The 15447-nt window shown below is 36.3% G+C and overlaps 1 protein-coding gene across 1 annotated transcript in view; it reads right to left on the bottom strand.

Annotated features, from left to right (window-relative positions):
- Positions 1-15447, bottom strand: part of Cplane1 (ciliogenesis and planar polarity effector complex subunit 1) — a 139786-nt gene that overhangs the window by 60005 nt on the left and 64334 nt on the right. Inside the window, exons 37-39 of the mRNA XM_077800139.1 lie at positions 13365-13416; positions 10167-10271; positions 7357-7428 (exon numbers count right to left, since the gene is read on the bottom strand). Of these exons, the coding sequence (XP_077656265.1) occupies positions 7357-7428; positions 10167-10271; positions 13365-13416 (229 nt within the window). The remainder of the gene's footprint in view (positions 1-7356; positions 7429-10166; positions 10272-13364; positions 13417-15447) is intronic.

The following is a 15447-nucleotide window of genomic DNA, read 5'->3' as shown; positions in this document are numbered from 1 at the left end:
AGGGAAACTCAGCTATAGAAACCTAATGAAACAGAGGAATAAAAATTCTAGGCCTAGGAACATTCATAAAATGGAAAGATCCGATATGTACAAGTCTTCTTTCCCTTAAGAACCTTTTCCTGAGGAACTCATGGGCTCTCACATTCTTTAAATATCTGGACTGACTCTAATCTGATTCAAAAGCACATTCTGGTCTAATATAGATGTTTCACATGCTCCTTTATTAAAGTAATTACAGCCATGCTATTCCTCCCAAGTTTGTCATTTTCTGAGCTCATAATTTTTCAGGTGAATTCTCCTTTGGTCCTGTGTATCTGAAGTAAGATATTTTGTTCTGATTACTTTTGTTTTGTCTAACTGGGGGGTTTTTTGTTTGTGTTTGTTTTAATTTTGTTTTCATGCTGTTTTTATTCAGAAGCCGACTATCCAAAGGTCAACTCTCAAATGCACTTAAAAATGAAAGAGGTCTTCTTCTTTGGAGAGTCCTAACAAGGAAAATGAACTGGTAATGGTAGGAGTAAATCTATCTCATGGAGGATGAGCGGTCACCTAAACCTCGGATTTTAGCATCCATCACAGCTGCCAGACTCTATTCCCAATTGTACAGACCCATCATGTCTGAATTATACTGTAAAAAAAAAACTCTGGGACAGGCTGTTTAAATTTCTAAAGGGTCAATTTACATTGGCAAGAGTAAAGATGTCTTTAAAATTTCTAACCCACAAGGTTTTCTAGTTGACCAATCAATCAAAAAAACATTAATTTCTATAAAATGTTTAAAGTGCAATGTCCACTACATGTAAGAATTTTTCTTTGGTAAGAATTAACTGACTTAAAGTGTTAACTAGACTTCTCTGATATGTTGGTTTTCATGGGTACCCTAAGTTAAAAATGGGTAATGAGAGTTAACATGAATGGGATAAACATTGATAAATGTGTTTGTTACAAGTTTTTGCAAAGTTAAAATACTAAAACATCAACTGCTAAATATAAACTTAAATGTGGCTTCTTAAACGCCATAAGGTAAAATATATACAGGTCTACTAAACGTGTTCTTAAAAGTTAGTAAATGGAAAAGTAATTTTTTAATATATATATATTTTTTTAGTTATTGATGGTCTTTTATTTTATTTATTTATACGCAGTGCCAACAATGGAACCCAGGGCCTCACACATGCTATCAGCCACAACCCCAGCCCCCTGGAAAAGCAATTTTAAGGTTGCTTTACTTCTGGGCCTAAACTAAAAGCAAAGTTACCAAAAGTTAAAATTCTAAAAGGTACAATTCTGTACATAAGGAGTATGAAAAGTTTCAGATGAGCTTTGATGAAAGGACTGTAAAAATCATTAAGTATTTCATTTTATTACAAAAGAAGTAATTTGTCAAAATTCAGAAATTTCATAAGGATTGTTTCAAAACATAAATTTAAAAAAGAGTGAACAACTGGAAGAAGGGAAATATAAAAAGTTTTAAAAATGAAAATGTGTGTTTCTAGATGAGAAAGTATTGTAGGGTAAAATTATATTCTTGTACTAAAGCTGAACATGAAAGAGAAGACAAAACTAAGAAAGTGAAAAAAATTATAGATTGTCTAAGTTTTTAGTTGTCAATGGACGTTTATTTTATTTATTGATATGTGGTGCTGACAATGGAAACCAGTGCATCACACATGCTAGGCAAGTGCTCTGCCACTGAGCCACAACCCCAGCCCTACCTTTGTTTTATTTATTTATTTTTATGTGGTGCTGAGAATCAAACCCAGTGCCTCACATGTGCCAGGCAAGCACTCTGTCACTAAGCTGTAAACGCAGAACCAACACAGCCATCATTTAAGGGATTTTTTTTTTTTTTTTTTTTTTAGAGAGAAGAGAATTTTATTTTTAATATTTATTTTTTAGTTCTCAGCGGACACAACATCCTTGTTGGTATGTGGTGCTGGGGATCGAACCCGGGCCGCACGCACTCCAGGCGAGCGCGCTACCAGTTGAGCCACATCCCCAGGCCATTTAAGGGATTTTTTTAAAAAAATTTTTATTTTTATTTTTTTAGTTGTAGTTGGATACAATGTCTTTAATTAATTAATTTGTTTTTATATGGTGCTGAGGATCGAACCCAAGGCCTAGCCCGTGCTAGGCAAGCACTCTACCGCTGAGCCACAGCCCCAGCACCATTTAAGGGATTTTTTTTGAAGGTGAAATTTTTATTCACTGATTTGAAAAAAAGTCTAAAACACTGATCTGCTGTTATCTATCAAGATAATTTCCTGTGTCTTACTTAGGGAAACTAAGTCTTAAAGGAATTAGAATCTTTACCTGTTTTCAAGAACTCAAAAAGATAATCACCAAAAAAACCAAATAACCCAATCAACAAATGGGCCAAGGACCTAAACAGACCCTTCACAGAAGAGAATATACAAACAACAAATATTATGAAAAAAATGCTCATCATTGCTAGCAATTATAGAAATGCAAATCAAAACTACTCTTAAGATTTCATCTCACTCTAGCCAGAATGGCAGCTATTAGGACGACAAACAACAATAAGTACTGGTGAGGATGTGGGGAAAAGGTACACTCATACACTGCTAGTGGGACTGCAAATTGGTGCAGCCAATATGGAAAGCAGTATGGAGATTTCTTGGAAAATTGGAAATGGAACCACCATTTGACCCAGCTATCTGTCTCCTCGGTCTATACCCAAAGGACTTAAAAACAGCATACTACAGGGACACAGCCATATCAATGTTTATAGCAGCACAATTCACAATAGCTAAGTTGTGGAACCAACCTAGATGCCCTTCGATAGATGAATGGATTTTTTTTAAGTGGCATATATTCACAATGGAATATTACTCAGCAATAAAAGAGAATAAAATCATGGTATTTGCAGGCAAATGGATGGAGTTGGAGAAGATAATGCTAAGTGAAGTTAGCCAATCCCAAAAACTCAAATGCCAAATGCTTTCTCTGATATAAGGAGGCTTATTCATACTGGGGTAAGGAGGGGGAGCATGGGAGGAATAGACAAACTCTAGATAGGGCAGAGGGGTGGGAAGCGAAGGGAGGGAGCATGAGGTAAAAATGATGGTTGGAATGTGATGGTCAGCATTATCCAAAGTACATGTATGAAGACACGAATTGGTGTGAATATACTTTGTATACAAACCAGAGATATGAAAAATTGTGCTCTATATGCGTAATAAGAATTGTAATAAAAAAGAATTATAATGCATTCTGCTGTCATATATAAATTAAAAAAATTAATTAAAAAACAACAAAAAAGAAAATAGTAAATTTAACTGGGGATTTATTTATATCACTTAATGTTTTATAACTAGATAAAGATAACTTGTTATCAGTAAGTTTTATATACAGTTTATGATGCTTTACACTAGAATGGAAATTTAGTGTATTTTTGAAAGATAATAAAGAGAGCCTAATTTGTTTAAAGTTCCACAATGTAGAAAATGAAAAAATTTTCTTTTCCACAAAAAGAAAGGAGCACTCTTAGCTTGTTTGATTCATTTTTTTTAAATATTTTTTTTAGTTGTTGATGAACTTTTTAAAATTTTTTTTATTTATTTATATGTGGTGCTGACAATCGAACCCAGTGCCTCATGCATGCTAGGCAAGCGCACTACCGCTGAGCCACTACCCCAGCCCTTGATTCATGTTTTAGAATTTACTTTCCCCAGACTTGAAAAAGAGAGAGAGAGAGAATGAATTTTTTTTAATATTTATTTTGTTTTTTTTTAGTTTTCGGCAGACACAACATCTTTGTATGTGGTGCTGAGGATCGAACCTGGGCCACATGCATGCCAGGCAAGCACGCTACCGCTTGAGCCACATCCCCAGCCCTTGATTCATGTTTTATATGTACTGTTGTATTGTGTTAATTGATATTCACTTAGACTTGGGAAACAATATATGAAAACTTTGTAAATTATATTTAAGAAAGAGGTAAAGATCAACTTTAGAAATAAAATAGATTGCCTAGATTTGTCAAGAGCCCCCCTATCTGATTTAAGACTCTGACTCTCACCTTATTCCATGTTAGGATGGCTCCAAAATTAGGCCAGAATTAAGCTTATTTAAAGTTATATTCAAATGATATATTTTTGTTATAAAGGTACTACAATCTCAAAAATAAACAAGACAGAAAATAAAATTTAAAACTAAGTAAAGAACTGGATAAATTGTAAAAGGTATTTAAAGGCTGTAAAAGAGTTTTAAAAGATTAAAATTTGTCAAGGATCTCATATGAATGAACTCATATATATGTGGGGTCTTTGTGAGGCAAAATAGATATCAAATATACATTTGTGGTATTAGAGATAATGTTTCTTGGTTCAAAGCTATTATACAAACTGAATATATTTTGCTCTAGTTCATTTTGTATTTTCTTTGTATACCTTAGTAACTGCTGCCTGTTAGTGTTTTGTAGAAGTACTTCTTCTAATAGAACAATCTGAGTTAATTTGAGATAATACCCCATCACCTGTAGGACAGACAGGATATAAGGCAGATGTCCAATACTAATGCTGACCCCACTTAAATGTAAGGGAAAACTATAAAATTATAGACATTAAAGTTAAAATACAGTACTCCAAATTTAAGACTGGTGAAACTGGCCTGCTGGATGTTTAAAACCAAAATTTGGAGACAAAAGTCAAGGAAATAAAAGGGCAAAGGAGAAAGTAGCCAATATTGTGGCCCTTGCACTCTAAGGTCAGCAAGGACCCAGGGAACAACAGGACCCTTCTAAAGGACCTGCAACTCTCATGAGTCATCTGACTTTCGAACTATGGGGAATTCTGACAACTCTAGAGAAGAGAAAACCAACCAGTGCACATTCTGCAAAGACGAGGTCACTGAAGATGGAAATGTCCCTGATGCTTCCAAGGGAAACTACATGTGGTCAGCAAGACCCTGACCCATTTTGTAGGTGGCACTACTAGTAGAAAAAAGCTAAAGAAACCAAGAAGCTTCTCACAACTTCCCAAGAGTGATCTCTAACAAATCTCAGCTGACTCTTAACAACAGAGAAGAAAAAGATCAATTTTGACCAACTTGGTTTTAAATACCTGGCAGGAGAGTATTTTAAATATTTTAGCGCAGCCATACATTGACAATTAAAGAAAAGACAATGGTTCTTTTAATGTAACTTCATGGACATTTGTGTCAGTCCTCCCAAAAGTAAGTAACACCAGGAGGTTAAAGGAAGGGTTTTATACAGGAGTACCTAATAACTCTAAAAACCTCTGTCAGAGTCATAAATTTGTTCTGGGTCAATTTGAGACCTACAAATCTTCTTAACCTCCTACATAGAAAGACTTTGTTGTGTTTCTGTTGTTTTGCTTATATAACATTTATATGAGCTCCCTTACTTGGGAAAAACTATAGAATTTCTTTCTATAGAAAGTAAAGACCAGGGGCTTGGGTTATGGCTCAGTGGTAGAGCACTTGCCCGTCATGTGTGAGGCACTGGGTTCGATTCTCAGCACCGCATATAAAATAAAATAAATAAAGGTCCATCAACAACTGAAGAAATAAAAAAGAAATTTAAAAAAAAAAGAAAACATATACTAGTCATATCCTTCACTTTATTATCCCTCAAGTTAAAGGGATTCCTTGCTCGATATCTCCTCTGGTCACAATTCATCACTTCCAGCCTGGTGGCTTGGCTTTAATCAAAGCCTGGAAAGAAGACAAGCTTCAACTGAATTGGAAAGGACCTTACCAAGTGCTCTGGAACACTGGGACACCTTCAGAACTGCTAAAAAGGGGTGAACTCTTTACCATGGGAGTTTCCTCCTCAAAAACCTAATATGGCTAGGATACATGACAATACCAAAGGAAAAAAGCACAAAAATGAAAATGAGACCAAAAGGTAAAAAAAGAAGAGGGGGCATGAGAAATAGAAAGTCCGTTTTCAGAATACAGTATGTAGCCTTAAATGTAAAATTGGGATGTAAGAAAGGCAGCTGGAGGGAAAATAGAGCAGAATGGAAAGTTACAAGCAGTTAACTCACAATAGCACCATAGCCTATGGATGTGCCAGATCCAAAATCCATGTACCAGAACAGCCCCTCGACAAACAGGAGGTGGAGGAAGAGGCTAGCCTGACCAACAGAAATAGAAATCTCTCTGTTAGAAAATAGTAACTTAGGTAAAGAATTAAGAACTGCATACATGTTAGAATACATTCAACCCAAAAACACTTTCCCATCATGAGAGAACAAAGGGTGGAAACAACTAAAGACATTTCTTGAAATAACCAAGAGTAAAGACAAGACAGTAAAACCTACGAAATGCTGGAGTAGACTGTGCACTTGGCCAGTGAGGAACCTGGAAGGGAACTTGCACACTAGGAAATAAAATGCCGACTGTAACTGCTCTGGGGGTGCCCACTTACCCAGATACCCAATCTTGCAAGACCATCAGTAAAGTCTCATTTTTTTGCTATACCTTGTGTCTCTTAATCCATTCTTTGGGTTTGGACAGGTGAGCCAGTTTCTCACATTAAGATATGATCATGTTCTTCAAAAGGGTGGTATTAAGTGGTCTTCAGTATATTCAGAATCCATAGCTAAATTTTACCACTCAAAATGTTTTAACATCTAAATTTCATAAGTTATTTGTTTCTTATTCAGTAGTAAAATAAACAGGTCTTGACTGAGACTATAGCTAGGGGTAGAGCACTTGCCTAGCATGTGTGAGGCACTAGGTTCAATCCTCAGAACCACATAAAAATAAATAAAATGAAGGCATTGTGTCCATCTACAACTAAGAAATAAATAAAATTTAAAAAAATAAAATAAGGGGCTGGGGATGTGGCTCAAGCGGTAGCGCGCTCGCCTGGCATGCGTGCGGCCCGGGTTCGAGCCTCAGCACCACATACCAACAAAGATGTTGTGTCCGCCGAGAACTAAAAATAAATATTAAAAATTCTCTCTCTCTCTCTGCCTCTCTCTCACTCTCTCTTTTAAAAAAATAAAATAAAATAAACAGGACTGTCACATGTACATTAGCAGGCAGTGTATCTCTGTGCCTTTTGTTCTTGGGCTCTAATCTTATTTTCCAGCATTTCAATTTTAGTACAGCATTACTTTCAAATTTCATGCTTAAAAATACAACTCATTGTTATAAAGAAAACAGGAAACTTGCTATGAAAGTTTTGAATTAACCAAAAAAACAGAAAAAAGGAAACTGAAAACAATTGTCATTCTGTTTCTATTAAGTCAGCTGATTGGTTTAACTGCTTGTTTAAATGGGGTTGGTGACTTCGGCTTTGGCCTCATATAGATATAACTGTAATCAGTCTCCCTGTTTTCAGAAAAGAAAAAAAGAACACACCTGAGGTGGAAGAAATGATTTGCTGATTTTTATCACATTCAGAAACAACTTCTTGAGAAGCAACTTCCTTATCTTGTAAATCAGAAGATTTGAAGCAAAAAGAAAAAAACAGAAAAGATTTCACAAACACAGGAAACAAATATATGAATACTGACAATTAAATATGGAGCATAAAAAGTGGTAATAAAGATTGACAACTACTTAATTTTAACAATTTAAACAATGATTTTAGAGTTTTAGTTTTATGTATTTCCCCGGCCTGTCTCCAGATGAATCTTAGCAAACAGGCTGCCAACTTTATAAGATTACCCAGCAGCAAGGCAGAGTACCTTCAAGGTCTTCTCAAAGACATACTTAGATAACAACATTTAAAGAATGTTTCCAAAGGCAAACTCATCATTTACCTCAAAAACATCTCTTTGAACCTAAAGGCACTTTATCACTGACCTACATCCCTAGTCCTTTAATATATTTTATTTAAGACAGGCTCTTACTAAGTTGTTGAGGGCTTTGATAAATTGTTGAAGCTGGCCTCAAGCTTGTGAGTCTCTGGGATTACAGGTGTGCACCAACATGAGCAGTCTCAAAAAACAACTTTCACATGCTCAACCCAATCTCAATCAGTAATAAACACAAAAAAATGACTTTCTATCACCTATCTGATCAGGAAAGTCAAAATTACATAAATCATATGAACGACAAAAGGTGTGTGTGGGGGTCTTATGCATTATTTATAGAGCAGAAAAAACTAAAACCTGCCAAGTAGCCAGCAGCTTCAACAATAAGAAATTGGTTAAATATTTTATGGCAAATAAATACAAAGTACTTTTTTTGTTTTGTTTTGATGATACAGGGAAACATTTGGCATAAGTAGAAATCAAAGTAAAACAAAAGAGATACAAAATAGGCTGAGTGTGGTGGCACACACTTGTAATCCTACAGCTCCGGAGGCTGAGGCAGGAGGAGCTCAAATTCAAGGCCAGCCTCAGCAATAGCAAAACCTTAAGCAACTTAGCAAGACCCTGTCCCTAAATGAAATATAAAAGGGCTGGGGATGGGGTTGGGGATATACTCCATCAGTAGAGTGCTTTCACATGCACAAAGCCCTGAGTTTAATCCCCAGTACCATGGGGGGGGGTGAGGGGAAAGGGCTGGGGATGTGGCTTAGTGGGTTAAGCACCTCTGGGTTCAATCCCTGGTACCAATAAATAAATAAATAAAATATAAAATACCCCTGATACACCTTGTAATCCAAATTTAATCTACTGAAAATATACTGAACTGTTAATTCTCAGATACCAGGAGGCTTATCTCATATGAGAAAAAACATTGTACCAGTCCCCTTTTTTTTTTCTTTCATTTTTCTCCCCCCATCCCCCAGAATGGGGATTGAACTCAGGGGATCTTTACTACTGAAGTATATCCCTTATTCATTTTATTTTGAGATAGGATCTCCATAAATTGCTGAGGCTGACTTAGAACTTGCAATCCTCCTGCCTCAGCTTCCTGGGTAGCTGGAATTACAGGTGTACACCACAGTACCCATAAGGCATTTTAAACGTCACTTAATTAATGTTCTTTTATTTATTGGTAGTGTGTGCCCTGCAGTATTGAACACAGATATGAATTACCTTCAACACTGCAGCAAGGACCACATGCAACATTACTGTAATGCGAATATAGTACAATGAAGTAATATGTTACAAACACACTCTAATTATGCTGGGTGGTGCACACTTGTTGTACCAGGGACTTGATAGGCTGAGACAGGAGGATTACAAGCTCAAGGCCAGCCTGGGCAACTTAGTAAAATCCTGTCTCAAAATAAAATATAAGAAAGGACTGAAGGTATAATAAAATGCCCCGAGTTCAATCCCTAATACCAAAAACAAACAAAAAAAATCAAACAAACAAATAAACAAAACCACTCTAATTGAGAGAGTTTCGAGTTATTTGGGAAATAACTATAACAAAACTCTCAGGGAAAAGCTAGGAAAAAGGAATACCTGGACAAGAGGAGTTCAAATAATGAGGATACTTTCTATTTAAGTATTCTATCTAACTACATAAAACAACAAAAGATAAAAGACAAAACCATCCCAAAACATTATTGCTAAATTGTATGATTATAGTTAATTTTCATCTATCATAGTTGCTATATTATCCAAATATTCTATAGTAATTATATATCATTTTTAATGATGTCAGTAAATACTTTATAAAAAGACAAAATTAGAGTGTTTAGAAAGTACTTAAAATATTCCATACACAGACGAAACTGTTCACTGAAAGTCATAATAAGAATTACTGTGACATAATGAGCAGAGCACTATTCAAGATACTATTCATAATGATTAGTTATATCGATGAATAAGTTTTACAAGCAATTAACAGCAGATCCTCAAACATTCCCTTCCTCTGCTCTTGAACAGAGTTATGAGCCCTTCCCACACTAGCCCCAATCTCGTTTTCTACCAACCTCAACTTTATCAGCCCTACTCCCAGGCCCCTCAACCTTAGGTAAGCAATTCAAGTGAAGGAAACTCAGAGCACTGATAATCCAATTCAAAACATTATTTCTACTGACTTAGGATGTAGTCTATGTCAGTTTTAAACAGAATCTCTATTATGTTTTACTTATTATAAATTCAATCTCTAATTTCCCCTTGTTGGGGAGAAGAACTTTAGATAGGTAACTAATATCACATAATTTTAAATTCCCTTTAAATTGCTGCCTTAAGAAAACACACAGATTATCTTAAATACATTAAAATATATTAATTTTTTAAAAAAGAAAAATAGTACTTTACCTGGTTCTGTATTTGTGCTTGCATCCTGACTTCCTATAACTTTCTTTTGTACAGAAGCCATGAAGTGCAATCCCGCGGAAGTATTAACATCGTCTTTAAGCATTTCTTAAGTGTAACAAAACATTGGAAGCAATCATTGAGCAGCACACACCTCAAGGGGTATCCAGAGGCTCAGTGAGTCAAGGAAGATAAAGGAAGGGGTTAGGAGGTTATAGAAGCAGACTTGGCATGAGGTGGAATGTGAGCTAAATTTCAAAAGACACAGTCTAATCCAAACTAATACTGTGGAAGACAGTATATTCAGCCAAGAAACCTAGAGATTTTTCTGACTAATGAGGGTCCAGTTGAAGGTTACCCAAGGAAGCGCTATGGCCATATTACTGTTCTGGAAAAACCTCCCCAGCAAGTGTGTAGAAAAAAAAAATAGATTTGCACAGATAAAATTGAAATAAAGCAATTAGTTAGATGAGGCTGCAATGTAAACAAGCAAGAGAAAAAATTTAAGAATTATGAAGGAGATAAAATAGGCAGGAACTGGTTCTTGAAGAGAAGAAGAAAGGGAAAGGCAGAATTCAGAATGATGTTTTTTTTTTTTTTTTGGTTAGGCTGGCATCAACACAAATGGATATAGACAACAGAGATAGGAGAAGAAAACTGTGTGGGGAGAGGTAATAAATTCAGATTTCTCATGTGACTTAAGGTTATTTCCACTCAGGCAGGAAAGCTCAGCAGGAAGTAAAATCAAAATCTAACGTACATTATGGCGTTTTGGATTTAGATTTAGATTTTCCTGGGAGATGACACAGGGAGATTATGGCACACTGTGGTGGTATAATAAAAAAACATAAGTTTTGTATTTGTCCCTAGTTCCAGGCACAGACTTTGTTTACATATTTAGAATGTCCTATCTATATCTATAGATAGATATAGATAGGTGTATATATATATATGTGTGTGTGTGTGTGTGTGTGTGTGTGTATCTATAGGTAGATATGGATAGATGAATATATATGTGTGTATATATATGTGTGTGTATATATATGTTATATGTATATATTAGGAGTATCTTTTATTATTCAGAAGGAGCTCTTTTGATCAAACCTGAATTTATGCTAATGAGTGACTTCAGGATGGAGTCAGTCACCACACAAACCAACCTCATGGTTAGAGGGTTAAAATTATCAGCCCCCTATCCACCTATCCTACCCCTAGCTCTAGGGTAGGGTAGGGTAGAGACTGAGTTCAGTCACAGTGGCCATGTTTGTGATAAGTTATGCCTATGTCCTGAAACTTTAATAAAAATTCTGAAACAAACAACTAAAGGGGATTCCAGGTGGGTAGACCCATCATGTGCTAGGAAAGTGGCCTGCCTACAGAGGGCATGGGAACTCTGAGCTGTCCTCCTTGCTGCCCTAAACATTACATTTGGCATTTTCTAAGTTGAAGCCTTTATAAAAAGCATCATAATTTCAAGTAAGGTGCTTTCCCAAATTCTGTGAATTATTCTGGTGAATTTTGAAGGCAGGAGCAAAAGGGGGGCTGTCAAAGGAAACTGAGAATTTGTAAACAGCTTGGCAGCCATGGAGGTGTCCTGGGGACCTTGTTTACAACTGGTTTCTAAATGAAGCCCTCTTGTGAGACTGAGCCCTTCACCTGTGGTGATCAGTGCTAACTCCAGGTAGTTAGTGTCAGTAATGAATTGAATTGTAGCATTCTTGGTTGGTCTCAGAGAATTGTTTGGAATGATACAACACACATCCACTGGAGTGTAATGAAGTCATTAAAAATAACATTGTAGGGCTGGGGTTGTAGCTCAGGGGTAGAGTGCTTGCTTAGCACTCATGAGGCACTGGGTTCGATCCTTAGCACCACATAAAAATAAAATAAAGGTTATTGTGTCCATTTACAACTAAAACAAATGCAAAAGAAAAAAATAATATTTTAGCCAGGTGTGGTCACCCATGCCTGTAATCCCAGTGGCTCAGGAGGCTGAGGCAGGAGGATCTTGAGTTCAAAACCAGCCTCAACAACTTAGGGATGCCCTAAGTAACTCAGTGAGACCCTGTCTCTAAATAAAATACATAAAAGGACTGGGGATATGGCTCAGTGGGTAAGTGCCCCTGAGTAATTCAATCTCTGGTACCAAAAAATAAAAATAACATTGTACAAGAACATCTAGGGACATGGGGAAAATATTTACCTTAATACTAGTATGTAAATACAAGTTAACTGTACCTGCTTAGCATGTGCTAGGCCCCCTGTACAAAACACACACACACACACACACACACACACACAAGTGAAAAAATTGTTTTAATATGAGTGGGAAAGAACTGTAGAGGGGTTAGGAAGTGCAAGACTGAAGCTGAGCAGGTCGGTTACAAGGCGGTTAAAAGGAGGCCTGATGCAAGGCAGAAGCCTTGGAATGGTGATATCAATGTCAGAAAGATGCCAATTTAAAATTCGTACATGTTAATAAGATAAAAGTAGAAAAGAAAGATGAGAGACTGTGTATGTATTTGAGCAACATCAAAAAAATGTAGAAGCTGAAGTAATGACTGAAATAATGACTGAAATAATGACTGAATGGCCCTATGAGCACAGGAGTGAACAAATGAATTGCTGAGAAGAAAGATGTAGGGAATACATGCATTCAAGGGGCAAGAAATAAACTGACCAGTTTAAGAAAAACTAATAATTTATTATTTATAAGTGAGTTATTTTTCTGAACTGATTTCTCTATTTTTAAAGTACTCATATTTCTATGTTGAATTAAATCGTAAGCATATTCTTTCATAAATTCCTTTCATGCTTTTTACCTTATTTTTGAAATCCTAATTGATTACATGACCCTACAGCAGGGGTTGGAAATCTGTATAGAGCCAAATAGTAAATATTTTAGGGTCTGTGGGCTACATGGTCTCTGCAGCATCTATGCTATCCTGCTGCAGCTAAAAGCAATAACAGACAAGGCATAAACTAATGGGCATGGCAATGCTCAATAAAACCTGATTACAAGAACAAGCCTAAGCAGGGCACAGGTAGTCACCTGTTGCTCTATTGGATATCAACAAACACAATGCATCTTGTCAAAGACAATATGAAAAGAATTCATTCTCTTTTTTATATTATATCTATTTCTAAAAAGCTGATTTTAACTCTAAACTTAAACATTATATTAATCATGCATATACATACCAAGAGGAATGCTGAAATCATCCAAAGGCTGAGAAACATGATGTTCTTGTTCCTAAATGAATTTCCAAGTACCAATTTATGATTAACTACAAGACACTATTTTGGGGAAAAAATATAACTGTAAAATGTTAAATTCTTAAGTACAGGTTCAATTTTTATCATTCTAGGCATAATTACTTATTCTATCAAGTTATTTACTCTGTAAAAGTTAACTCTACAAATGAGTTCATGAAATTCACAAGCCAAGAAATTAAAAAACATAATTACCAATTTAACACAAAGTTACTAAGTTACTGGTATGGTTTGGATCTGAAATATCTCCCAAAGTTCATGTGTTAGGCAATATAGCAACATTCAGAGGTGAATTGATTGGATCTTGAGGGATGTAATCTCATCAGTGGATTAATCCATTTGATGAATTCATAATTTGAATGGACTTCTGAGTGGTAACTACAGGCAGATGGGGTGTGACTGGAGGAAACAGGTCCCTGGGGGTATGCCCTTGAGGACTACATCTTGTCTCTGTCTCCTCCCTTTGCTTTCTGGATACCATAAGTTGACCAGCTTTCCTCATCACACCCTTACAATATGATGCTTGGTTAAACCTCATGCCCAGAGTAATGGAGCTGGCTAACCATAGACTGAAATCATGAGACAAAATAAACTTTTCAGGTATTTTCGTCACCACAGGTATAGCTGACTAACACAGTATGTGCAATTATCCACTGCAGATTAATTTCAATACTCTAACAGAATCCCAATCCTGTCAAAATCTTTCATGGACACAACAAACATTTTCATGAAGTGCCTCTAGACATGCTCCTGAGGACTATTATGGTTTAGATTTGGTGTTCCCCAAAAGCTTATGTGTGAGACAATGCAAGTTTTGGCGGAGAAATGATTGGGTTATAGCCTTAACCTATTCAGTGAATTAATCCATGATGGGATTAACTGAGTGGTTAACTGGAGGTAAGTAGAGTGTGACTAGAGAAAGTGATTCATTGGTGGTGGGGCTACGGGGTATATATTGTGTGTCTGGAGGGTGGAATCTCTCTCTGCTATCTGATCACCATGTGAGCTGCTTCCCTTTGCCATACTCTTCCACCATGGTGCTCAAGCCTCACCTTGAGCCCCTAGGAATGGAACCTGCCTTCTATGGACTAAGACTTCTGAAACCATGAGCCCTCAAATAAATTTTTCCTTCTCTACAACTGCGCTGGTTGGATCCTTTAGACAGACACAGCAGCGAAACAGCTGACTAAAACAAGGACTTACTGAAAAAGCATATCTTTAAAAAATCCACATGAATGAACTTCTGTTTATTTAATCTATTGTTACCCAAGTAGCTAAACAGTCACCAGATTTTGAAAGAATGTTTCAAAGATCTGACTTACAGGTTACCTAATAAATGTTTGTTTGGCCAGGGTTGTGGCTCAGTGGCAGAGTGCTTGCCTGGCATGTACAAGAAACTGGGTTCAATCCCCAGCACCATATTAACAATAATAATAATAATAACAACAACAATGACAACAACAATAATAATAATAAACAAAACAAAATTATAAAAAAATAAAATAAATCTATGTTTGGGAAACATTAGAGGCACCTCAAAGAGTGGTAAAATTCTAATAGGAAGACCCTAAATCACAAATCATATGCATTAAGATAACAGAGAAAAAAGCAAAGAATTATTTCAAGCATAAGAATGTCACAAAGGCCAGGTACAGTGGCATATGCCTGTAATCCCAGTGGCTTAGGAGCCTGAGGCAGAAGGATCACAAGTTCAAAACCAGCCTCAGCAACTTAGCAAGGCCCTAAGAAACTTGGGGAGACCCTATCTCTAAAATACAAAAAAGGGCCAGGGATGTACCTCAGTAGTTAAGTGTCCCTGAGTTCAATCTTCAGTACAAAAAAAAAAAAAAAATCACATAGGCAGATGCAGGGATCTGTGTACTGAATGATTCGAAGAGACTCCTAATCACAACCTGAAGCTTCCAGCACTACTAGACAAGCCACAAGAAACACCAAACTCTGTGAACATGCAAAGTAGGGAAGTAGTTGTTCTATACTCTGAGTTTCATGG

The sequence above is a fragment of the Urocitellus parryii genome, chromosome 1, assembly GCF_045843805.1.
Source record: "Urocitellus parryii isolate mUroPar1 chromosome 1, mUroPar1.hap1, whole genome shotgun sequence".
Classification (NCBI taxonomy): Eukaryota; Metazoa; Chordata; class Mammalia; order Rodentia; family Sciuridae; genus Urocitellus; species Urocitellus parryii.
Note: the sequence above shows the minus strand (reverse complement) of the source record. Positions and strands in the feature narration are given on the sequence as shown.